The 27178-nt window shown below is 41.5% G+C and overlaps 1 protein-coding gene across 1 annotated transcript in view; it reads left to right on the plus strand.

Moving 5' to 3' along the window:
- Window positions 1-249: 249 nt before the first annotated feature.
- lamc1 (laminin, gamma 1) overlaps window positions 250-27178 on the plus strand; it is an 84840-nt gene continuing 57911 nt past the window's right edge. The window contains exon 1 of the mRNA XM_085805153.1: window positions 250-655. Coding sequence (XP_085661279.1) covers window positions 265-655 — 391 coding nt within the window. The 5' untranslated portion in view covers window positions 250-264. The remainder of the gene's footprint in view (window positions 656-27178) is intronic.

Raw genomic sequence — 27178 nt, forward strand, 5'->3', positions numbered from 1 at the left:
CAGATCCCAGACCCTGATCTGATCCCTCCCAGACCTGATCCCAGACCTGATCCCAGACCTGATCCCAGCAGAGAGAAGAGAAGCGCCGCTTTTAGTTTAGTTTAGTGGGGAAGTGAAGTCCTGCTCTGTCCTGTTCTGCTCTGCTCTGCGCTCCGCTGGGAAGTTACCTAAACTTTTCTGGGACGAGAGTTGAGTTGTTTGGGGTTTTGGGGAAGGGGGGCTACAGAGTCTGAGTCTGTAACGGAGTAGAGAAGGGTCTTCAGGATGCCTCTGAGCTGGATCCGGACTGCGCCGCTGCTGCTGGCCTGCAGCCTGGCCGCGGTGGTCCTGGGCGCGATGGACGAGTGCTACTCGGACTCGGACGCGGCGCAGGCGCAGCGCTGCATGCCGGAGTTCGTCAACGCCGCCTTCAACACGACGGTGGTGGCGACCAACACCTGCGGCGCCCCCCCCGAGGAGTACTGCGTCCAGACCGGCGCCACGGGGGTCACCAAGTCCTGCCACATCTGCGACGCCCGGGGGGACCCGCGGAACCACCACAGCGCGCAGTTCCTCACGGACTACAACAACCAGCAGGACACGACCTGGTGGCAGAGCCAGACCATGCTGGCCGGGATCCAGTACCCCAACTCCATCAACATCACGCTGCACCTCGGTAAGAGCAGAGTACACCATATATACAGCATATACAGCATAGTACCTTCCTACACCCGGGGCAGGAGCCCAGAGCCCAGAGAACTGGATCAGAAAGGGTTAATGATCTGTAGCCTCTAGTGGTTCTTGTGGAGTTGTAGTAAAAAACTTCTTCAAACAAGAGAAAAAGTCCAGTATTTATCCAAATTTCACCACTTTCCACCAGAAACTTCTCTAAATCTTTCCACTTTGATCAGGTTTTGTTGTTGGTCTAAAAGTTTCAGAGCCACTGTCACAGAAAACTTCTCCTTCAAGACTCAAACTCAGGTTTCAGTCTATAATCAACATCCCATAATGATAATAAATCAGTGCAGATCTATTCCAGTAAAAAACAACCAGAGTTCTTCTCTTGTTTGAAGCCTGAGGCTACTTTCAGCCTTCCTACTAATTAACTCCAGTAAAAGTACAAATATTTGTCTTGTAAATGTATTCAAGTAAGAGTAATAAGTACCACAGAAATCTAATACTCAAGTAAAGTACAAATCCTCTGGATATGTACTTAAGTACAGTACTCAAGTAGATTTATTCTGTTACTGTCCAACACTGGTGAGTTGTCACAACTCGTCCTACACACGTAACACAACTCAGCACAATACAATGAAAGGAAAGAAGACAATACAATACAATATAATACAGTACAGTACAGTACAATAAAATAAAAACAGACAAGACAGACATATACAAGAATCACTCAGACAAAATTGCAACCAGAGTTTGTACAAATATTAGTAATATAAGTAGGAGGAGATGATCTAACACCCTCAGGTAGATGCTTCCAGTTGTTTGGTTCTTTGAACATAAATGTTTTTCTACCTATTGTTTTCCTATTGTGAGGCACTGGAACGTTAGTAGGGATGTAGGCTACTGTAGGTAGATTACCTGGTTAATAATGATCTGTAGCGGTTCTTGTGGAGTTGAAATTTAAAAAAAAGGAACTGGACTAAACCAGAGTTAGTTATAAACAGGTCAAAGCAGTGGTGTAGTGATACTCAGGTATACCCAGTATAGACCTGGTCTATCAGCAGAACTGAAATCAGACCCAACTCTAAGCATTTTTAAATCCAGATTAAAAACATTAGTTTCCATGTTGAGCTCTTTTAAAGAACTTTAAATCTGTATCTTGGCTTTGCACTGTATGTCATCTTAATTATTTTATACAAATCAATATTTCATGCTGCAAACTCATCGTTGATGCTCTATTTTAATCTAGTTTTTATTATATATATATATATATAGCCTATGTCTTGTTTTGATGTAAAGCACATTGAGTTTCCCCTTGGTATGAAATGTGCTGTATAAATAAAGGTGCATTGCCTTTATTAGTCTACAGCTAAACGTATCTAACTGTGATACAGAGATGAACAGTGTAGCCACCTAAAGAGCTGTAAACACACTACAACTACAGCACTGGGTCAAAGGTCAAAGTCTGGTTGGAACCAACAGGTTGACGATCAGCTGATGGTTGGTAGAGTAGATCATCTCTGGTCTGGTAGCTACATGATTGGATGTTGATTTTATACTGTAGATTGTGGTTTGAGTTTTCTGTGTCAGTGGCTCTGAAACTCTTTTACACCGACACAAAGTAGACCGACGACAAAACGTTGAAACAAACACAAAATAAACACACAGATGTTTGTTCTGAGACTGAAGAAGGTTTCTGTTCCAGTCTGGGACCAGTCAGTGGTTCTGGAAAGATTCAGACAAGTTTCTTTTTTGGAAGAAAGATTATTATAGAAAAAGTGGATTTCTGGAGAAATGTAGAGAAGTTAGAGGTTATTTCTGGGAAAAAAAGTGGTGAAATTTGGATAAAACCTTGTGGAGACCCGTGAACTCTCTGGTACCTTAGATCTGCACTGATTTATTATTATTATGGGATGTTGATTATAGATTTAAACCTGAGTTTGAGTCTTGAAGGTGAAGTTTTCTGTGACAGTGGCTCTGAAACTTTTAGACCGACAACGACAAAGAAACATTTCCGGGGGGAAAAAAGTGGTGAAATTTCCATATAAAGTTGTGGAGCCCCACTGGAATAGATCTGCACTGATTTATTATTATTATGGGATGTTGATCATAGGTTGAAAGCTGAGTTTCTGAGTCTTGAAGGTGAAGTTTTCTGTTGTTTGGTGAAAGAGATAAGAACAAGAAGCAGCCTGAAGGAGGAGGAGGAGGAGGAGGGGGGGGGGGGCACATAGTTTTCATTGTTGGGGGTGGAGTGTGTGTCTGTGTGTGTGTGTGTGTGTGTGTGTGTGTGTCAGTCAGTGTGTGTGTGTGTGTGTTGGGGGTTGCAGCAGCAGCTATTTGCAGCGTCTCTTCTCTCAGCAGCTTCTCCTCTGTTGCTGCTGCTGCAGCCGGAGGTGAGAAGTACGGAGAGCCTTTGAACGCATCATCACCACCACCACCAGTTGTTGGTGTGTGTCTGTGTGTGTGTCTGTGTGTGTTTTTTTGTTTTGTTTTTATGAAACAAACATGCAGAGTTTATCAGAAATCAAAAACATAGTCTGGGTTTAGTTATGTGGATGTTTTTTCCTTTCATGAGACCAATTTTCAAAGTAAAGGTCTCCCCTGAATGCAGGATGCGTGGCTCTATGACAGGTTGTGGCTTTTATTTTGAAGGGTAGCCTCGTTAAACGGGAAGTTTTGGCACGGTTTACCTGAGTTTGACGCAGGTTTTTATTTATTTATTTATTTTTTTGTGCTTTATTGACGTGAGATGAGCATAACAGAATTATCTAAGCACATAACATAACATATGTTGACATTATGCATCATACAGAGAGATAGAGGTGGACGAAGCAGACGGGGGGAGAATGAGAAAAGGATAAAAAAATGACAATGACAGTACAAATAATGACATTACAAAGTACAGTTCGTTTTCATAGCTTTTTTTGTGTGTCTGTGTGTGTGTTGTGTTGTGTTGTGTTGTGTTCAAGGGTCCGTTACAACACAGGAAATCTCATTTGTCAGACTGATCTGTCTTTGACCTTCGACCCCCTGACTCTTGCAGAGCGTTCAGTTCAGTTCAGTTCACACTAGGGTTGCAAAGGGGCGGAATTAAATTTCCAGTAAATTTCCAGAAACTTTCCATGGGAAGTTAAACTGGTAAATATTCCAAATTGGAAACTTTCCATGGAAATTATGGGAATTTATTATGGGAATGAACTGGAAATTGGGGGTAATTTAAACAAACGGTATCGTATCCAAACATAAATTTAATATTTAGTTTTGTCATAAGCATTGTGACATCCATGCAAAATAATACAATAAAAAAACCCGACATTTCAACAGATTTATTTGCGAGTAGAACTTAATCAAGTTTTAATTCTTGTATGAACAATCAATTATTTTACTGAACAACAAAAACATGAATGTTGGGAAAGAAAGTAGCAGTAGCAGTGTGCTGTGATTGAGGAATAGCAGAGATATTCAAGTTTACAAGTATACTGTACTTAAATCTGGTTGTTTTAGCCAAGATTATGCTACAATATATTTTCCCTAACTATATTTAAAGGGGACATATTATGCAAAACTCACTTTTTCATAGCTTTAGTGTATTTGCCTCCTCACCCCTTAAACGTAAGTTTTGACAACTACGTCAACATTTTGTAAACTGCCATAGTCAGAAAATGTGTCTCTTAACAAGCCGTTTTAATTTCACCGGCTTATTACATCACAAGCCGGGTGATGTGAATATTCAGCCCTCGCTCCCATGGTTACCATGGTTACCTCAGCTACCAGAGCGAAGACTGTAAACCGACCGTTTAGAGCAGCGCTGTGAAACTGGTGTGTAGAGAAGCAGCTGTTTTTCTGACCAAAGCATGTTACTAACATTACTGTTAGACATCAAGGTACCAGGTCAAGAAGCAGAAACGAGTATAATATGTCCCCTTTAAGTTCCCCGTTAAGGGCCAACCCTCAATTTTGTAAATTTTAAGATTTATTCACCTTTATTCCCATATATTCCCGTTAATTCCCATGGAAAGTTTCCAACTTTGAAAATTCCCGGAATTTTGCAACCCTAGTTACAACACAGGAAATCTCATTTTGTCAGATCTGTCTTTGACCTTCGACCCCTGACTCTTGCGGAGCGTTTAGTTCAGTTCACAGTGGTGACGTCTGATTGGTCGATGCAGTCGCTGCAGGATGAGGCGTTCAAAGACCCTCAGGTGTGTCGGTGAGAAGCTGTTATCAGGACATTCCTGAGCTGTGACTCAGAGTCTGAGGCTCATTAAAGCTGCTGAGGTCACAACAACAAACAAAGATCTGGGCCACGCTTTGATTCTTAAAGGGATAGTTCAACATTTAGTCAAATTCTTAAAGTTAATCTCCATAATCTGCCTTTAATTGTCGGTGCAAGCTGTTTTTAGAAAGGCGGAGCAGAGCCGCGAGCTACAGAGGCTCATGGGATTTCTTGGTTTCCCTTTATCAAACTCATCAAATACACAATCCAACAACTCCACAACGCTCTGGTGGACAAGTTGTGAGCTGCACATTCACCACGCTATGAGATAATAACACAACGTTACCACACAGAGTTGTTTTAGAGGGAAATACAGAGACTGTTGATGAAAAACTGTCCCTGAAGGCAACACGCATCAGTGGTTTTGCATGTATTTCCCTCTAAAACAACTCTGTGTGGTAACGTTGTGTTATTATCTCATAGCGTGGTGAATGTGCAGGTCACAACTTGTCCACCAGAGCGTTGTGGAGTTGTTGGATTGTGTATTTGATGAGTTTGATGAGGGAAACCAAGAAGAAATCCCATAATGAGCCTCCGTAGCGTAGCTCTGAGCAGCTCACGGCTCTGCTCCGCCGTTCTAAAAACAGCTTGCACCGACAATTAAAGGTAACAAACCTACTGCTATGACTATAGGGATTATATTATGGCACTGGGGCCGATTTGACAAAAAAAAAGTTGAACTATCCCTTTAAACACCACCAGCTGTCGTCTGCGGCTCAGACAGGAAGTGACACGTGTCTCCGAGGTCAACACACACACACACACACACACACACACACACACACACACACACACACACACACACACACACACACACACGTAGAAGAAACAGGAAGTCTGAACCTGAGGCGTCTCACCTGCTGAGCTCTGATTGGCCGACGGCTCTGATGGTTCAGATAGGTGTGTGTGTGTGTGTGTGTGTGTGTGTGTGTGTGTGTGTGTGTGTGTCTGTGTGTGTGTGTCTGTGTGTGTGTGTGTGTGTAGACGTGTCCAGACTCGAGAGTCGACGAGAAAAAAAACCTCAAAGAAAAAGGAGAAGAAGCTGCTGATCTGATCTAGAATCGGCGTGTTTCAGATCGACCAATCAGACGGCAGCATTGTGATCGGACTCAATGCTCATTGGTTGATTATTGATTGATTGATTGTTGATGATGACGAGTTGATAAAGACCTGAGAGAGAGAGAAAGAAGAACCAGACTTCTTTTCCTTTTCCTTTCCTTCCTTTAAGTCGAGCTGGTGGAGCGTCACGTGAACGCAGCTGTGTGTGTGTGTGTGTGTGTGTGTGTGTGTGTGTGTGTGTCTGAGTGTGTGTGTGTCTGTGTGTGTGTGTGTCTGTGTGTGTGTGTGTGTCTCTTTGAAGTCTGATAACCAACAGGAATCCTTTGTGTGTTTCCACCGAAGCGTTTCCACTTCAGGAGCTTTAATACAAACATCTACCTTTATTTTGAAGGAGCTATAACACAATCATCTACCTTTATTCTGAAGGAGCTTTAACACAAACATCTACCTTTATTTTGAAGGAGCTTTAACACAAACATCTACCTTTATTCTGAAGGAGCTTTAACACAAACATCTACCTTTATTCTGAAGGAGCTTTAGCACAAACATCTACCTTTATTCTGAAGGAGCTTTAACACAAACATCTACCTTTATTTTGAAGGAGCTTTAATACAAACATCTACCTTTATTCTGAAGGAGCTTTAACACAAACATCTACCTTTATTTTGAAGGAGCTTTAACACAAACATCTACCTTTATTCTGAAGGAGCTTTAACACAAACATCTACCTTTATTTTGAAGGAGCTTTAATACAAACATCTACCTTTATTTTGAAGGCCCATTAACACAAACATCTACCTTTTATTCTGAAGGAGCTTTAACACAAACATCTACCTTTATTCTGAAGGAGCTTTAACACAAACATCTACCTTTATTTTGAAGGAGCTATAACACAAACATCTACCTTTATTTTGAAGGAGCTTTAACACAAACATCTACCTTTATTTTGAAGGAGCTTTAACACAAACATCTACCTTTATTTTGAAGGAGCTTTAACACAAACATCTACCTTTATTTTGAAGGAGCTTTAACACAAACATCTACCTTTATTCTGAAGGAGCTTTAACACAAACATCTACCTTTATTTTGAAGGAGCTTTAACACAAACATCTACCTTTATTCTGAAGGAGCTTTAACACAAACATCTACCTTTATTCTGAAGGAGCTTTAACACAAACATCTACCTTTATTCTGAAGGAGCTTTAACGCAAACATCTACCTTTATTCTGAAGGAGCTTTAACACAAACATCTACCTTTATTCTGAAGGAGCTTTAACGCAAACATCTACCTTTATTCTGAAGGAGCTTTAACGCAAACATCTACCTTTATTTTGAAGGAGCTTAAACACAAACATCTACCTTTATTTTGAAAGAGCTTAAACACAAACGTCTACCTTTATTTTGAAGGAGCTTAAACACAAACATCTACCTTTATTCTGAAGGAGCTTTAACACAAACATCTACCTTTATTCTGAAGGGGCTTTAACACAAACATCTACCTTTATTCTGAAGGAGCTTTAATACAGTCATCTACTTTTATTCTGAAGGAGCTTTAACACAAACATCTACCTTTATTCTGAAGGGGCTTTAACACAAACATCTACCTTTATTCTGAAGGAGCTTTAATACAGTCATCTACTTTTATTCTGAAGGAGCTTTAACACAAACATCTACCTTTATTCTGAAGGAGCTTTAACACAAACATCTACCTTTATTCTGAAGGAGCTTTAACACAAACGTCTACCTTTATTCTGAAGGAGCTTTAACACAAACATCTACCTTTATACTTCTACTTTTATTTTGAAGGAGCTTTAACACAGTCATCTACCTTTATTCTGAAGGAGCTTTAACACAGTCATCTACCTTTATTCTGAAGGAGCTTTAACACAAACGTCTACCTTTATTCTGAAGGAGCTTTAACACAAACATCTACCTTTATACTTCTACTTTTATTTTGAAGGAGCTTTAACACAGTCATCTACCTTTATTCTGAAGGAGCTTTAACACAAACGTCTACCTTTATTCTGAAGGAGCTTTAACACAAACATCTACCTTTATACTGAAGGAGCTTTAACACCTTTATTTTGAAGGAGCTTTAACACAAACATCTACCTTTATACTGTATGGAGCTTTAAAGGAATAGTTCACCAAAAAATGAAATTCAGTTAACGAAAACTTTATTCTGAAGGAGTCGGTGGGAGAGAGAAAACTGAAGCACGAGATCCAGAATCACAGGAATGTAAAGGGAAGGTTGAGTGAGTGTGGGAGGGGAGAGGGGGAGGGGGGGGAGAGGGAGGGGGGGGGGGGGCAATAGAAGGGGAGGGGGGGGGGGCAGTAGAAGTCTCTCTGTGTCTCTGTCATCAGCTGTAATGAGGCCGGTCCCGGTCTTGGTCCAGCTGTGCTGCTCTATAATCTCTGCTCATCCCCGTTTCCCACGCTGAGGCTCGCTCACACACACACACACACACACACACACACACACACACACACACACACACACACACGCTGGTGTAACTCACCACAGCTGGCTGCTCCTCAGGGAAAACGCTCTAGTGTCTGTTCTGTTCTGTTCTGTTATGTTGTATACGGAGCCTTCGTTGGGAACGCCGGTTTTCCCACAGTGCACTGCTGCTGCCGACTTCCTGTCTGTCTGTCAGAACGAAAGCCCGTCCGTCCACCTGTCAGACGGTCCAGAGCTGCTGCTGCAGTGCATCATGGGTAGTAGTAGTAGGGTCCAGCTGCAGGACGAAGTCTCACGAGTCAAACCTTAAAACCGTCAGAACTCTTAGTTTGTCTCCGGGCTTTTATTGTGGCGGGACGTCAGAGTAGAGCTGCAACTATCGACTGTTTTCATTATCGATTAATCTGTTGTTCATTTAAACGATTAATTGAGTAGTTGTTTGGTCAATAAAATTTAAAAAAAAAACGTTGAAAAACATCAATCAGTGTTTCTCAAACCACCAGACATCGTCCTCAAATGTCTTGTTTTGTCCACAAACCAAAGAGAGACTCAGTTTATTGTCGTAAAGGAACAAGAAAACCAGAAATATTCACATTTAAAGGGATAGTAGCATTTTTTTAAAAGTGGGGTTGTATGATCTACAAATAGGAGGAGTGCAGAGAGTCTTCTACTGCAATTAAAGTACGTAGGGGCTATTTGTAGATCATACAACCCCACTTTAAAAAAAATGCTACTATCCCTTTAAGAAACTCCTCAAACTCATTAGATTATCAGAATAGTTTAATAATCAACTATTGTTGGATTGATGGAGTCATTGTTGCAGCTCTAGTGGCTCTGAGCTGAGAAACTACAACAACCAACTCTGTTTGAGCAGCTTTTGTTTCCTAAGTGACACTTGAACCCCCCACCGCCAGACTGACACATGAATATTCATGTGTTCACACAGGAATTCACCTCTTCAGGCGAGTGTGAGATCTGAAGTGTTGATTCATGGAAAACACTCAGAGAAAGATGTTGTTGCTAAACGTCTACCTTTATTCTGAAGGAGCTTTAACACAAAGTCTACCTTTATTCTGAAGGAGCTTTAACACAAACATCTACCTTTATTCTGAAGGAGCTTTAACACAAACATCTACCTTTATTCTGAAGGAGCTTTAATACAAACATCTACCTTTATTTTGAAGGAGCTCCTCAGACAGGAAGCGTCTGGAGCCGTGAGGCGTTCAGGCGCCTCCGTAACCTTGGAGCTGGTCACATGGCGTCTCGGGTCACGGTGACTCTGCAGCTTCAGTTTGATAAGACGAACTCGGCTCCAGTTTACTGTTGAAAGGAAAAATAGTTTCCAGTTAGTTGGTTAGTTAGTTAGTTAGTTAGCTTGTTACCCATGATGCACTGCAGACAGGAAGTGTTTCCCTGTGGACACGTCCTGAACTTCTCATGTGGAAATTTCCCGAGTACAGAACAAAAGAAAAAGGAGTTCAGGTGAGACTGCAGCTGCTCGGGGTCTTTATTTACCTGCCATCACCAGCCCCCCCACATCACAAACACAGCCCCCCCCCTCGGTGTTTAACCTGCTGCTCTCTGTTTGTTCTCTCATCACACGTCTTCACTTTGAAGCTCGGCCTCCTGCATTCCTGTCGCTGTGTGTTAATTAAAAGGTCCCGTGGTGCGTTCAGGGTCACCACCGCCACCGCTGCTGCACTGTCGCATGCTGTCATCGACCCAAACTCTGCTGCTTTATGCACAGATTTGACTTTGTAGCACTTTGTTTTATGAAAAGTGCGTTAGAAATCAAATTTATCATTATTATTATTAAACAGTAGAGCTGCAACTAATGATTTATTTTCATCATCGATTAATCTGTTGATTATTTAAACGATTAATCGATTAGTTGTTTGGTCAATAAAATGTTGAAAAATGTCAATAAACCACCAGACGACGTCGTCCTCAAACGTCTTGTTTTGTCCACAAACCAAAGAGAGACTCAGTTTATTGTCATAAAGGAACAAAGAAACCAGAAATATTCACATTTAAAGGGATAGTAGCATTTTTTTAAAAGTGTGGTTGTATGATCTCCAAATAGCCCCTAAGTACAACGCCAGCCCATAATAGCCCTGCCCAGAGATTTACAACATACAGTGTTGTGAACGGACCCAAAGAAACGGCCTATTTTCACGGCCTAAAAGAGGTTTTACCTGGAAAAAAAAATACACAGTTCCATTGTTTGCTATAATATAATATTTTGGGGGGTCCATTCACAACACTGTATGTTGTAAATCTCTGGGCAGGGCTATTATGGGCTGGCGTTGCTAACGGGAGGAGTGCAGAGAGTCTTCTACTGCAATTAAAGTACTTAGGGGCTATTTGGAGATCATACAACCCCACTTTAAAAAAAATGCTACTATCCCTTTAAGAAGCTGGAATCAGAGAATTTGGACTTTTCTTCCCTAAAAAAACTACTCAAACTGATCATTAGATTATCAGAATAGTTGATAATTAATTTAATCATCGATTTATTGTTGCAACTCTATTATTAAACAGCGACGTTAACTCAGTGCTGGCCCTGCAGCAGCAGCCGAGGCTCATGGGTAATGTAGTGTTTATGGTCACGATGACGATGCTCCAGGTGAATCAGCACCTTGTCATGATGTGACAGGGTTCCTTCATGCTCCTGTTATTAAAGAAGCTGCTCACATCTGTAATTACAGCCTCACTCTTTCCCACCGGATGCTGAGACTTTATTGCAGCTCTGTCTCCGTCTCAGCGCTGCAGGGCAGTGAACGCATCACCACCGCCACCGCCATCACACAGCAAAAACTCAAAGTCTTTCCAGGAATATTTGTCTCATTTCTTGTCAAAATGTCTCATTTCTAGTCAAAACTAATCTCTTTCCACTTAAAATAAGACTCATCACCTAAAAATTAACTTGTTTTTAGATCATTTTCACTTGTTTCAAACTAATTTTCACTTGTTTAAGTAGAAAAATCTGCCAGTGAAAGCAAGTTTTTTGTGCTTGTAATAAGAAAGAAAAACTTGCTCCACTATCAGATTTTTTCTACTTATTTCAAGTGAAAATCTGCTTGAAAGAAGTAAAAAGTGTCTAAAAACAAGCTACTTTTAATATGATGAGTCTTATTTTAAGTAGAATGAGATTTGTTTTGACTAGAAATGACATTTTGACTAGAAATAAGACAAATATTCTTGCTAAGATACTTGAGTTTTTGCAGTGTAATGCTGCATTAGCATCAAAACAAAGAAGGCTAAATAAAAAACGATAATACATACGTAGTCTAAGAAAAAAAAAGGAAAAGTTAGGGGAGGGGCCCACTTTAGTATTCTTTAAGGGGGCCCAGAATTCCTAGCAACGGCCCTGACCACCACCACCACCGCCACACAGCAAAAACTCAAAGTCTTTCCAAGAACATTTGTCTAATTTCTTGTCAAAATGTCTGATTTCTAGTCAAAACGAATCTCTTTCCACTTAAAATAAGACTCATCACCTAAAAATTAACTTGTTTTTAGATCATTTTCACTTGAAATAAGTAGAAAAATCTGCCAGTGAAAACAAGTTTTTTGTGCTTGTTGTAAGAAAGAAAGAAAAACTTGCTCCACTATCAGATTTTTCTACTTATCTCAAGTGAAAATCTGCTTAAAAAGTGTCTAGGTATAGTTATAGTTGGGTAGAATGAGATTTGTTTTGACTAGAAATGACATTTTGACTAGAAATAAGACAAATATTCTTGCTAAGATACTTGAGTTTTTGCAGTGTAATGCTGCATTAGCATCAAAACAAAGAAGGCTAAATAAAAAACCATAATACATACGTAGTCTAAGAAAAAAAAAGGAAAAGTTAGGGGGAGGGGCCCACTTTAGTATTCTTTAACCACCACCGCCACACAGCAAAAACTCAAAGTCTTTCCAAGAATATTTGTCTCATTTCTAGTCAAAACTAATCTCTTTCCACTTAAAATAAGACTCATTACCTAAAAATTAACTTGTTTTTAGACAATTTTCACTTGAAATAAGTAGAAGAATTTTGTGCTTGTTGTAAGAAAGAAAGAAAAACTTGCTCCACTATCAGATTTTTCTACTTATCTCAAGTGAAAATCTGCTTTAAAAGTGTCTAGGTATAGTTATAGTTAGGTATAATGAGATTTGCTTTGACTAGAAATGACATTTAGACTAGAAATGAGACAAATATTCTTGCTAAGATATTTGAGTTTTTGCAGTGCACCAGCTGAGTATTAAATCTCTGTGTTAGTTCCTGTCGCTGCTGCCTCAGATCAGCGCTGCGTTCAAGGACACTCAGAGATGATAGAGGGAGCTGTGACGGAGGTGAAGGCCGGAGGAGGAGGAGGAGGAGGATTGGTTCACATCAGTTTCAGGGTCGACCTTGTTGCTGCGTAACAATTTTTTATCAAGAGTTGGAGCATATTTTGGAGCCAGTTGTGTCCTTGAATGCACCACCGTGTGTGTTTTGTAAAATCTAAAGCAAAAACAGAGGAAGTGTTTACATTTCTTAACCGTGCTTCATTCATTCTTCGTTATAATAATTGTTCACATACTAATCCTATTACCCACATTTCTACATATCATATGTATACTGTACATCATCACACATCATACTTGTATATACATTCATTCTACAGAATATACATTATAATAACACATGTCATATATCCATCGAAATATACTCCATATATAAATATACCATGTTGTCTTACTTTGATAAATGCTGTTTTATTAATATTCTGAGTTTCTTTGTGTTGGTGGTGAGTTAGATCTGGCTTTAGGTGATGTAAAGTTTCCTACAGCTGCACGTCTGCTGATATATTTATGACTCTCTGCACTAACAGCCAGGTTTTTAAACAAGATAACAGGTGTTTTTAGGACAGATATACTTCTAATAACAACAAACAGTGATTCATTTTGTGTGTGTGTGTGTGTGTGAGGGGGGTTTAGGGGGGGTGAGGGGGGGGTTGGGGTTGGAAGGGCAGCGTGACATGTCGGAGCCGATGTGTTCGTGGGAAAAAGTTTCTGGACGTTTGTGTGACTGAATGACGGGAGAGAGAGTTATTATTATTATTAATGTGTCTGCAGCTGCTGCAGCCTGACGCAACCACGGCAACAGTGATGTACAGCACATCTGGGGGGGGGGGGGGGGGGGGTTGAGGAAGGGGAGAAGGAGGAGGAAGAGGAGGGGGGTTCCTGTATCGGAGCTGATGTCAGAGTTAAAATCTCCCGACAACCTGACGTGTATGGCGAGCCATTTGAACATTTAAAAGTTAAGTTTGACTCTCTGGAAGTAACATTGTAGATATCAACAACGTCTTTCTGACTGGTCCTAACTACATTTTGAATAGTTGGATTTTTTATTCAAGATATCTGTAATTCAGTTTTACCTCTTGTCAAAAAGAACATTTCAGATCCACAACTACGTTCTTCCTTCACTGTAACATTCATGTGTATGGGGTTTGTCATTACAGATATCTACAGTTCAGTTGCAGATATCCACTATGTGAATTACAGATATCTGTAACTGAATTACCACTAGTACTAATTCCAGTTACAGATATCTACAACGTCATTTCTCCTAGTCAAAACTTAATTACAGATATCTGAACAGGGACATGTAGATATCTTTAATTGAGGTGAATTAAAGATATCTAGAACTGGAATTATGACTAGTCAGAATCAAGTTGTAGATATCTGTAACTGGAATTAGTACTAGTGGTAATTCAGTTCCAGATATCTGTAATTCACATAGTGGATATCTGTAACTGAATTGTAGATATCTGTAATGACAAACCCCATACACATGAATGGTTACAGTGAAGGAAGAACGTAGTTGTGGATCTGAAATGTTCTTTTTGACAAGAGGTAAAACTGAATTACAGATATCTACAACACATCCAGTCTGGCTGTTAGATGTTAAAATGGCTTGATATAGTCATGTCCTTGAACGCATCAGGAGGCTGATGATTGGTTATTGGTTGTTGGTTATTGATCAGTGGAGCTGGAGTGCAGCAGCAGCAGCAGCAGCAGGGAGCTGGAGCAGGGTTATTCTGGGATGTTGTTGTTCAGACCTGCTGCTGGTCTTTGATGATGTGATCTGGCCTGGGGGGCGGAGCCCGATCCTGTCTGCAGGTTGTTGATGTTTCAACTGTAGGAACTTAGAAACTCTTCAATGAGCTCAGAGTAGACCGGTTTAGACTGGTTTAGACTGGTTTAGACTGGTTTAGACTGGTTTAGACTGGTTTAGTCTGATTTAGACTGGTTTAGACTGGTTTAGACTGGTTTAATCTGGTTTAGACTGGTTTAGTCTGATTTAGACTGGTTTAGACTGGTTTAGTCTGGTTTAGTCTGATTTAGACTGGTTTAGACTGGTTTAATCTGGTTTAGTCTGATTTAGACTGGTTTAGACTGGTTTAGTCAGGCCTGGTTTAGAAGACTGGTTTAGTCTGGTTTAGTCTGATTTAGACTGGTTTAATCTGGTCTGGTTTCGACTGGTTTAGTCTGGTTTGGTTTAGACTGGTTTAATCTGGTTTGGTTTGGACTGGTTTAGTCTGGTTTGGTTTAGACTGGTTTAGTCTGGTTTAGAAGACTGATTTAGACTGATTTAATCTGGTTTAGACTGGTTTAGTCTGGTATAGACTAGTTTAGTCTGGTTTGGTTTAGACTGGTTTAGTCTGGTTTAGACTGGTTTAGACTGGTTTAATCTGGTCTGGTTTAGACTGGTTTAGTCTGGTTTAGTCTGGTTTAGAAGACTGATTTAGACTGATTTAGACTGGTTTAGTCTGGTATAGACTAGTTTAGTCTGGTTTGGTTTAGACTGGTTTAGTCTGGTATAGACTGGTTTAGACTGGTTTAATCTGGTCTGGTTTAGACTGGTTTAGTCTGGTTTAGACTAGTTTAGTCTGGTCTGGTGTAGACTGGTTTAGACTGGTTTAGTCTGGTTTAGTCTGGTTTAGACTAGTTTAGTCTGGTCTGGTGTAGACTGGTTTAGACTGGTTTAGTCTGGTTTAATCTGGTTTAGACTGGTCTGGTTTAGACTGGTTTAGTCTGGTTTAGACTAGTTTAGTCTGGTCTGGTGTAGACTGGTTTAGACTGGTTTAGTCTGGTTTAGTCTGGTTTAGACTAGTTTAGTCTGGTCTGGTGTAGACTGGTTTAGACTGGTTTAGTCTGGTATAGACTAGTTTAGTCTGGTTTGGTTTAGACTGGTTTAGTCTGGTATAGACTGGTTTAGACTGGTTTAATCTGGTCTGGTTTAGACTGGTTTAGTCTGGTTTAGACTAGTTTAGTCTGGTCTGGTGTAGACTGGTTTAGACTGGTTTAGTCTGGTTTAGTCTGGTTTAGACTAGTTTAGTCTGGTCTGGTGTAGACTGGTTTAGACTGGTTTAGTCTGGTTTAATCTGGTTTAGACTGGTCTGGTTTAGACTGGTTTAGTCTGGTTTGAGCTTTAAACCCTCTCAACAGTGTCGGATCAATTAGAAGCTGATTGATCGATCAGCTGATTGTTGCAGTTCCAGAGGTTTTTGTTGAAGTTTCTGGCTGATGGAGACGTTGACCTCTGACCTCTGACCTCTGACCTCACTGTAAACCGTCATCAGGTCGTTTCCTAACTCCTCCTCCTCTCTAGTGACCGCCACCATAACCTTGCTCTGTCACCGCAATGCATGATGGGATATGTTGCTTTGGTTAGTGACCGTCAGATGTTCACTACATTTCATGGTGAAACAATGAGTCACTTTAGGGAACATGAATGACTAGACATCCAGACAGAACGACAACATGGAGATTCCAATCATTTCCAACCATTTCATACTCATATTTCATAATATTGTTTCATCTCTTCAAGATTGCTTCAGCAGTTTCTTCACTTAATTCAGCATGTTTTCAACAACTTATTCAGCTTTCAGCATTCACCTGTATTTCCTTCAGGAAATGCATTCTCTCTAGAAGCTTTTATTTTGGTAGGGTCTTCCTCTGCTGTGGCCTGAACCTGGATGTGACTTAGGTTGTGTCCGAAATCACTCACTCATTCCCTCCTCCCTACTCCCTATATAGTGAATTCAATATAGTGGACTATATAGTGGACTCACTGGTCAAATAAAAAAACACTTTCGGACACTACTCCGCCGCACAGTTAATGACGTATTACGTCGCGTAATTAAAACGTTCCGACAGCGATTGTAACAGCTGGTGCAGGTACCATGGATACAACCATGGCAACGGCCGGTGTAGAGGAGTAAAGCAATATATTAAGCGGTAATATATATATATTTAAGCATCAAAGATGTTCAATCAAACCCACATAGTTTGAAACAACGTTCAAAACACACACAGCCAGTGTCACAACTAAGCATAATGTCCGCTAGCTTAATGCTAACGTTAATGTAAAACACCATAGACGGGCTAACAGAAATTAGCATCGCTATCCAGAGTCTGTGGTCAGTTTATAACACTTGTTAGGAAATTTGCTCCGACGTTTGTTGTGGGAGTCTGTGGAAGCCGTGACCGGAAAACTCTGGCAGCCTGGACACATTTATTGAGGCTGCTGCACTACTTCATTTATTTGGTAGCTACACCGGTCACTACTTCATTTATTTGGTAGCTACACCGGTCACTACTTCATTTATTTGGTAGCTACACCGGTCACTACTGCATTTATTTGGTAGCTACACCGGTCGTTCTGGACCGGTGTGTTAACGGCGTCGATCCGTGACCGCAATGCATGATGGGATATCTTGCCCCGGTTAGTGACCATCGGATGCTCACTACATTTCGCGGTGAATTGTGGGATAGATTCAGTCACTAGATAGTGAACATTAATAATCACTAAACATTCGGACACCACTACAAAATAGCCTGGTCACTATATAGTGCACTATATAGTGAGTAGGGGGTGATTTCGGACACAGCCTTATTCATTATTCTGGTTCTGGTGAGACAGAGATTCTGTGAGCAGGAAGTGGTTCAGCGCCCCGGGGAGGAGACCGGGGGGGGGGGGTTTAGGGGGGGTTTAGGGGGGTTGGGGGGGTCTGTGATTATTATTAAAGCCTCTGAATGAGCTGAGGCTCTTCACAGGGACAAGCAGATGCATGCAGGGTAATTTTAGCCCTGCTGAGGGGGGGGGGGTAGAGGGGGGTGAAACGTGATCCTCGTCTCTTTTTCCACCTGAGTGAGATAATTACAGAGACAGTGAACGCACCACGGGAAAAAAAACAAAAACACACACACACTTTATGGCAATAAAGCGGATTTAACATTTAAAAGTTGTAAGTTTGACTCTCCAGAATTAACACTGTAGATATCAACAACGTCTTTCTGACTGGTCCTAACTACATTTTGAATAGTTGGACTTTTTTATTCAATATATCTGTAATTCAGTTTTACCTCTTGTCAAAAAGAACATTGCAGATATCCGCTATGTAAATTACAGATATCTGTAACTGAATTACGACTAGTACGAATTCCAGTTTGAGATATCTACAGTTTGATTCTGACTAGTCATAATTCCAGTTACAGATATCTACAACGTCATTTCTCCTAGTCAAAACTTAATTACAGATATCTGAACAGGGACATGTAGATATCTGTAATTGAGGTGAATTAAAGATATCTAGAACTGGAATTATGACTAGTCAGAATCAAATTGTAGATATCTGTAACTGGAATTAGTACTAGTGGTAATTCAGTTACAGATATCTGTAATTCACATAGTGGATATCTGCAGCTGAATTGTAGATATCTGTAATGACAAACCCCATACACATGAATGGTTACAGTGAAGGAAGAACGTAGTTGTGGATCTGAAATGTTCTTTTTGACAAGAGGCAAAACTGAATTACAGAGATCTACAACACACATCCAGTCTGGCTGTTAGATGTTAAAATGGCTCGACATACAACCGACATACAACCTTTCCTCCTCCTCTGCTTCCTGCTGGACTGGACACGCCCCCAAGGTGATGAATATTGGTTTTTTATATTCAAAACTTTATTTACAACCTCATTTACACTGTAGCAGCTCGGTTTACAGCTCTGACATGAGCCCCCCCCCCCCCCTCCTCCCTCATTGTTTCTGATGACGGGGGCAGATAACAGCTGGAGGATGAAGAGGGGGGGGGGTCTGAAGACACTCATTCATTGTTCAGATTGTTTTCATGTCGTCTGGTGAGGGTCTGCAGATGTTCCTGACAAGTAGAGAGGAGGAAGGGAGGAGGAGGAGGAGGAAGAGGAGGAGGAGGGAGAGGAGGAGGACAGGATTGAATTGAATTAACTTTTTATTTTATTTTTTATTTAGCCTTTATTTAACCAGGTAAAAAGACCCGTTGACATCGAGATCTCATTTTCAAGGGTGACCTGGCCAAGAGCAGGGCAGCAGCACACGTCTTCAACGTTATAAAAATACAAAATACATTACAATATTACATTATAATAAATAAATAGGGCCATAATACAGTAGTAGAGGTTTTTTAAGATTTAAGATTTTTGTTAAGTGACAAAACACATTAAAAGATACAAGTTCAGACAATTTCAGTTCAGCCTGGAGGTTGTTCCATGTTGATGGAGTGACGGCGAAACTAAACGCTTTTTTCCCTAGTTCAGTCCGCACTCGAGGAATGTTCAAACAATAAATATCACTGGACCTTAAGGCGTATCGATTTTCTGTTCCCGAAGAAGGAGGGAAATTTGTTTGTCCCAGCAGCACACACAACAATAAAAGCAAATACACAATATAAAAATAGCCAGATAAATACTCCCAGGCAGGCACACACAACAATCATTCATTAAAAATATGGTCAGCTAGACTGCCCAGGTCTGGAGACTATGAAGGGAGGAGGAGGGGAGGAAGACAGGATGAAGAGGGGGAGGACAGGATGAAGAGAGGAGGACAGGAGGAAGAGGAGGACAGGAAGACGTCCTGCAGACCGTCTGTGTCATGTCCAGGTCTCGTCCTCCTCAGTTTATCTTTTTTTATCGTTCGAGCCGTGCAAAAAGGGGGGCTGCCGCTTCACCCGAACACACACACTCCTATTCCAATCCAGTCAGTGATATGCAATACACCTGGTGGTGGAAGCTCCACCTCTTGGGACTTGTAGTTTACAGGGTGAAACACAGTCAATTCATTTTTTCTTTAAACAATCTAGAAAAAACACATGAAACACCTCCTGATAAACCATATATTCACAAACACAGACCAATGGGGCTCTGAAGGGGCTCAGGTGGTAACCGTCATAAACAGAGATACCCAGATAGAAGAAAGAAAACCAGCACATTAATAGAGTGAAGAGCTATGAATAGGTATCAGGTATCATAAACCATCGTCTCTACATTCTAGAAAAATGTCTTATTACAACATAACATGCATATGGACATCCTGGTTCAGGCCCAAAGGTTGAAGTGTCTCTAGACTAGAGAATCTATCCAGAAAAACTCCCGTTGGCGTCATAACTGTCTGTCCACATCTCTTCTCTTGGCAACACAATGTGCTCAGAGCCCTGACATCGTAGAGAGGAGATAGGATGAGAAAATTCATTAGGTGGCTTTATCCTTCGAGCCAAAAACAACAACAAACCGCAGAGAGCTGAGAGGCGTTCAGGGACGATCAGGACGTTTTGAACGGTTGCGTTCTCCGCTGCCCTTCGTCTGTGATGCAGCGTTGTGGCTCGAAACGTCACAAATTCACACATGATCACGTGATATAGCGTAGACGTAGAACCACAAAACCAGAAACAGTTCATTTAATCCATGATTTTTTTCTTTGATTTACAACCAGCATCATTCATTCATTCATTCATTCATTTATTCATTCATTCAAATATGATCCGCTATAAACATGGTGTGTTTTATTTTGAAAATGATTGACTTCCTGTCCTGTTCATTTAGCCGTAAGAAACCGGCTGAAACCGTCCCGTGTGTCCTTGAACACAACACAGACACAGTTTGAATGAGACACTGAAACTGAACCGATGAGGAGTCCCCAGGTGCACTATGGGAAACGTAGTCTATGTGGTAGATTACTGGTACTGTAAAAAGTAACGCTGTTATTTTCTAACGTCTCTGAGAAGTGGCGTCTCAGGCAGGCGTATCTTAGCAACACTGACAGCACTTTCTATTGGTCTAGAGATCCACATTCAGATATCAGAACAGTTTTTATTGCCAAGAGCAGTAAAGTTCAGTTTACAGCACGAGGAACTTGTCTTGGCGTCAGGTGCAGACATAAAGGTACCGAAAATAGTTTAAAGGGAGGGATAAAAATAGAATTAAGAATTTAGATAAAATAAAATAGGATGAATTAAAGTCCCAGTATGTAACTTATTTGTCTTTTTATGATCAAAAATCAAATCTGTCTTTCATAAATACGTATTTCACTGAAGTCAAATCACAGCTGCATACCAATGAAAGCTTTCTGGTTCCTTAGAATGAGTTGTTACAAGTCGTTACAAATACATAAGTGGGCGACGCACCGAACCGAGGCGGCCATGTTGCATCGTGACCGTAGGTAACCACGGAAACGGCCTGTTAAAACTGTCACCACTGTGTAGTGTGAGGAAGGACGGAGGCACCGGTGTTGCATTCAGGTGCAGTCAGGCAGACGGCCGTCGGCAAACCAACCGGATGTCATTTTACTATTATATAGAAGAATATTTGTCTTCTTTCTTGTCAAAATGTCTCAATTTTAGTCAAAACTAATCTCTTTCCACTTAAAATAAGACTCATCACCTAAAACTTAACATGTTTTTAGATCATTTTCACTTGTTTCAAACTAGTTTTCAATTGAAATAAGTAGAAAAATCTGCCAGTGAAAGTAAGTTTTTTGTGCTTGTAATAAGAAAGAAAAACATCAGATTTTTCTACTTATTTAAAGTGGAAAATTTACTTGAAAAAAGTAAAAAGTGTCTGAAAACAAGCTGCTTTTAATATGATGAGTCTTATTTTAAGTAGAATGAGATTTATTTTGACTAGAAACGACATTTTGACTAGAAATAAGACAAATATTCTTGCTTAGATTTTGAATTTTTGCAGTGTACATGCAGCGTCTGTTGTCTGTCTGACGTCTGCCCCATTTCACCTGAATGCAACATCAAGAATACGTTCAGATATGCAACCGCACCGCTAGATGGGGGGAATTCCTACGTACTGTGCCTTTTAATGTTAATGTTTGTTACTGTTACTGAAACTGTTTCCAGCCTACGTACTGTACCTTTAAGAGACGGTTGGTAGCTGTGTGTGTGTGTGTGTGTGTGTGTCCTGCTGTGTGTCTTTGTCTCTGTTAATGACTCCGTCCTCGTTTGTTCCTGACGTCTCCGTGACGACACCTCCCTCTTCTTCTTCTTCTTCATCGTTGGTGGTCTCTGGTCTTAACGGCTCAGGAAGAGGAGGGGGGGGGGGGGGCTGTTTTCTGCTCGTTATCTCCTGATCAATAACCCATCATCGTCACGACGACCAACGACCTGATCAGACTCTCAGTTTGAGTTTCACTGGTTTTTAGTTTTAGTTTTTAGTATATTTATACATGTACAATATATTGGGCTGATAAGCAACATCCCCTTTTAAACCTATGAATAACTTTTCTTCAGACTTAACTCCCCCCTCCCCACCCTATATACCCCCCCTCTTCCATCACACATGCAAGTGCATATCTTCGTCTCATACACAGATATCATGGATGCAAACAGCGCGCCGAAAAGCGAAACTCGCTTTTTTCATGACCAATTAGGTGACTTGTGTGAATCGTTCAGATCCAAAGAGTTTTTGTTTTTGAGAGGGTGGGGTGGGGGGGTCTCAGAGTCTCAGCTGGGGTCAGTAAAATGTTTTTCTAACAGGCTGACAGTGACAATCACGTGAAACTGAGGCGAACTCATTCATGGTCTCTGATTATACTGATAACAGCCGACCTCCAATGTAGACGCGCGACGTGCGCGCTCGTTACCCAAAGCGGCGCGTATCCGCGTGCAGTCGGTGCGACGGCGACGCCGTTTTTTTTCCCCCCCGTGCATGTGGAGCTGTGGCCGCGGACATGCACGGTTCCCTACGTTGCTGTATCAGGCAGGTGTTTCCACGGAGCTCTGCCCCGTTTCAGAGGTGAAGGAAGCCCTGAGTGGAGAGACGTCGCCTCAGATGTAGAATGTGTTTAATTAAAGTGAAACTAACACATTATATAGGCCTGTATGTCCATTACACACTGAATGAAACATCCCATGTCTTTATTTATTCAGTTTATTTTAATAGTAATAATTATGACTAACATTCAGTGAAGACCTAAAAATCAGTATCTCCAAAATGGAAATATTGCTAAGGAATTTTTTTAAAGCATTTTTAATATAGAAACGTTGGCCTTCTGAAAACTATGTCCATCTATAATCAATCAATACTTGGTTGGGGTTGAACTACTGGAAATTGACTTTTCCGTGATTTGTTAATGGTGAGCCCCCCCCCCCCCGGGAAATTCCTCTCTTTTTTGGTCCTGACCCGTTTGCATCCCTGAGATATATAAATACAACATTTACCATTAGTGTATATATATAGTATAGCAAAATAAAAAATAAAATACATACAAAACCCAATGATGTGAGGATGTGACTAGGTCTGTAAGTATTGTTTGAGCTTGGTTTTAAATGTATTTAATAGGGGTGGGAGAAAAAATCGATTCACATATATATCGCAATATCTTTTTTGACGATTTTTAAATCGATTTTTTTTCAAAAATCGATTTATTTTTTGAAAAAAAAAAATTTGAAAAAAAAAAGTTTTTTTGAAATTTTTATTTTTTATTTTTTTTTAAATATTGTGTAATGTGCATTTGTTCGCCTTTTTTACATCCAGAGAGTCCAGGTTGTGAAAAGGGTTTAAGTTCACTTTATAATGGAGTATGTTAATTTATAGGCTCCTACAGTATTTGTGTGCAGATAAATGTTAAAAATGCTAAAGACTAAAAATCATAGAGAGAATCTGCAATATCGTAGAATCACAATTTAAATCGAATCACCATCCAAAAAATCGTAGAAGAATCGAATCGGGAGAAAAGCATATCGCCCCAGCCCTAAGGTCTTTAAGTATTGTTTGAGCTTGGTTTTAAATGTATTTAAAGAGAAACATGATTGTAAAAGATGTTTTATATCAATGTGTAAATCATTCTTTCTTTCTTGTAGCATGTGTATGGTAATAGTGAGTTAAACTCAAAGTAACTAAATTACTTTATACATAAGCAGCCCTGTTTGGTACTTAGTCACCTCATACACTGTAAGAAGTTGTAATTGTTTAAATAGTGGTTTTGTTGGTGGCAAACTTTCTACTGAAGCAGCAGACACACACACACAGACACACACACACACACACACACACACACACACACACACACACACACACACACACACACACAGCACTGGAAATCCCCCAACCAACACACACACACACTTACTTTTACTGGAGTCAGTCTGACCCGTGTGTGTGTGTGTGTGTGTGTGTGTGTGTCTGTGTGCGATCAGAGAGAACTTTCCCACAGCTCACACACACACACACACACAGGAGGGAACAGGAAGTAGTTTTATTTTGTAGGAGCAGGTTTCGTTTGATTAGTGGCCTGAGGTGAAGAAGAAGAAGTGGTGGGAGGTACGGCAGCCTGGGAGGTCCACGTCAACACACACACACACACACACACACACACACACACACACACACACACACACATAAAAGAAAAAACAAGTTTAGTCTTTGAGGTTTTTGATATTATTAGTTGTTAAAGGGATAGTTCAACATTTTAGTCAAATTGGCCCATTGCCATAGTCCCTATAGTCATAGCAGTAGGTTCGTTACCTTTAATTGTCGGTGCAAGCTATTTTTAGAACGGCGGAGCAGAGCCGTGAGCTGCTCAGAGCTACGCTACGGAGGCTCATTATGGGATTTCTTGGTTTCCCTCATCATCAAACTCATCAAATACACAATCCAACAACTCCACAACGCTCTGGTGGACAAGTTGTGAGCTGCACATTCACCACGCTATGAGATAATAACACAACGTTACCACACAGAGTTGTTTTAGAGACAATTAAAGGTAACGAAACTACTGCTATGACTATAGGGATTATATTATGGCAATGGGCCATTTTGACAAAAATTTGAACTATCCCTTTAACAGGTGTGTTATTATAACGGGGGAAACAGTAACTTTCTAGATTTACTGTTACTGTAAATAGTAGCGTGGACCTCCCAGGCTGCTGTAGCCATCAGCTGCTTCCTAATCTGCCCGGCAACAACACCTCACTACACACACACACACACACACACACACACACACACACACACACACTGCTCCACATTCTCACCTCTTTAATCTGCTCTCGTCCAATCAGAGCGCTCGGCCGGCGGCTCTGCTCTGTTTATCAAACAGAAGTAGAATAAGATGATTACAGTGATACCTACACGCACACACACACACACCAGACCAGACCACCACCCTGTCCTGGTGTCACGTTACACACACACACTGGTTCAGGTGTGTGTGTGTGTGTGTGTGTGTGTGTGGCTGATAACAGAGTAGAAACCAAACACACCTCACATTCCTGCAGCAGCAGCAGGTCACTCATTAACAGACTCAGTCTTAACTTTAGGCCTTAAAAAGTCTTAAAGGGACAACCAGGAGTTTCTATTTGGTTATAAAAAGTCTGATATTAATGTGGATGAATCTCCGTTACCACTTGTTAATGGTCCATTTTAGATAAATCTATGGTTTTGTCTCTATGGTTATTTTGTTATTATTAGTGGTGGTGGAAATGCTGGGCGAGCCGACCAGCGTTTCTTTACTTTCGGTTTCGTGGCGAGTCATGAGAATAACGCCGCCGTATGAATCTCCGTTTATGGTGGGAACTACGACGGTATGTGATCGTCTTCCAACCTCTGACTTTAATTCTTGATGAATGAAAACATGAGTCTGTCTTGCGCCGGTCAAAGAATTTCACGGTGCGGAGGCTCATAAATGTAGTGAGAAAACACTTCACTTTTACAAAACTCCTCGTTGTCCCTTTAAAAGCCGTTTTCCCACTAAAATTAGTGGGTCGACGCAGGTTTTTTAAACGTGGGTCGACCCGCTAACAATCGGCATTCGGCTCCTTTCCCACTGACCAGAATGAGCCGAGTCGCTGGGGGATCGCGATATGCGTTTTCTGTTCGGATCGTTTCTGTATAAACGTCGCCTAGGACAGGAAATAAAGGAGCAGCATTGAGTTCAGGAAGTAGTGGAGCTGTGCAAAGAGTCATTCTGTGACTCTGCATTTCTTTAGTATGTTTTTTTTTGTCGTGAAGTTCTTAAAGGTCTTAAAATGTTCCTGTCCTGGTCCTGGTCTCTGTTGTAATCAGATTAAAATTCCACTGTGGTTTATAAACAAACAGCGACAGAGCAGGAAACACATCCGGTCTGTGCTGCCTTCAAGGACCGGGGAGTTCTGCAGGATTTTCATACAGTTTTCATACCAGTAGCCCCCCCCCATCCCCCCGCCCCCCCCCCCCCCTCATGTTGTAGTGTCGTTCAGCTGAGCACCGACTCTGTGACCTCTGACCTCCATGTTGCTGTGAACTGTTGAGACAGTTTCATGTTGTGGAGAGGAACTCTGCTGCTGCTGCTGCTGCTGCTGCTGCTGCTGCTGCTGCATTCTGCACATTCCTCTACAACCCCCCTCTATACCCCCCCCCCCCCATCCCCCCCTCTATAGCCCCCCCCCCCTCTATAGCCCCCCCCCCCCTCTATGGGAATGGCTAGTGTGACATCACTAGTCACTTCCGTGTCCAACTCCTGCTGCTAACGTCTATACAGCGATGCATGTTCTTCATTGCTGCCCCCCTAACACACACACACATTTTAAATATTTATTTATGCCCACATATAAAGAAGTACAAGGGTTCTGGCACAAGGGACAGAAACTCTGCCAGTGCAGTCGACGATGGAAGACGGTCAGACACAAAGCGCCTGGGCAGCTGAACACAGTTACACACAAACTGACCTCAGGTCAGATGAAAACAGACATTCAAGGAAACAAAAAACATCATCTCCTCCAGACTGAGCAGCTACCAACAATAACTGAGACTGAGCAGCACCTGGCCAACTGTTCAGCTCTTCTTTTAGGGAGGCCAGTTCTGGTTCTGGTTCTGGTCTTGGTCTCTGGTCTCTGGTCTTCGTCCTAGTCCTAGTCCTGGTCTTAGTCCTGTTCCTGGTCTTAGTCCTGGTCTTGGTCCTGGTCTTAGTCCTGGTCTTAGTCCTGTTCCAGGTCTTAGTCCTGGTCTTAGTCCTGTTCCTGGTCTTCGTCCAAGTCCTGGTCTTAGTCCTAGTCCTGGTCCAGGTCTTGGTCCAGGTCCAGGTCTAGGTTCTGGTCCTGGTCTTGGCTCCTCCCACTCTCTCTCCAGTCAAAGAGTTTCATTGTTCGTTCTTCTCCAGAGAAATGTGATGAGGTCATGTAGGAAAAATAATTGGACCGTGCTGCGCCCCCCCCCCCCCCCCCCTCCTCCTCCTCCTCCTCTAAACAACTGTACCACCCCCCCCCCCCCCTTTACCCCCCTCTCCTCCTCCTCCTCTAAACAACTGTACTCCCCCCCCCCCCCCCCTTTACTCCCCTCTCCTCCTCCTCCTCCTCCTCTAAACAACTGTACTACCCCCCCCCCCCCTCCTCCTCCTCTAAACAACTGTACTACCCCCCCCCACCCCCCCCACCCCCCCAGCAGCTGGAGGAGGAT

The sequence above is a fragment of the Trachurus japonicus genome, chromosome 17 (genome assembly GCF_045865225.1).
Source record: "Trachurus japonicus isolate A0001 chromosome 17, Traja_1.0".
Classification (NCBI taxonomy): domain Eukaryota; kingdom Metazoa; phylum Chordata; class Actinopteri; order Carangiformes; family Carangidae; genus Trachurus; species Trachurus japonicus.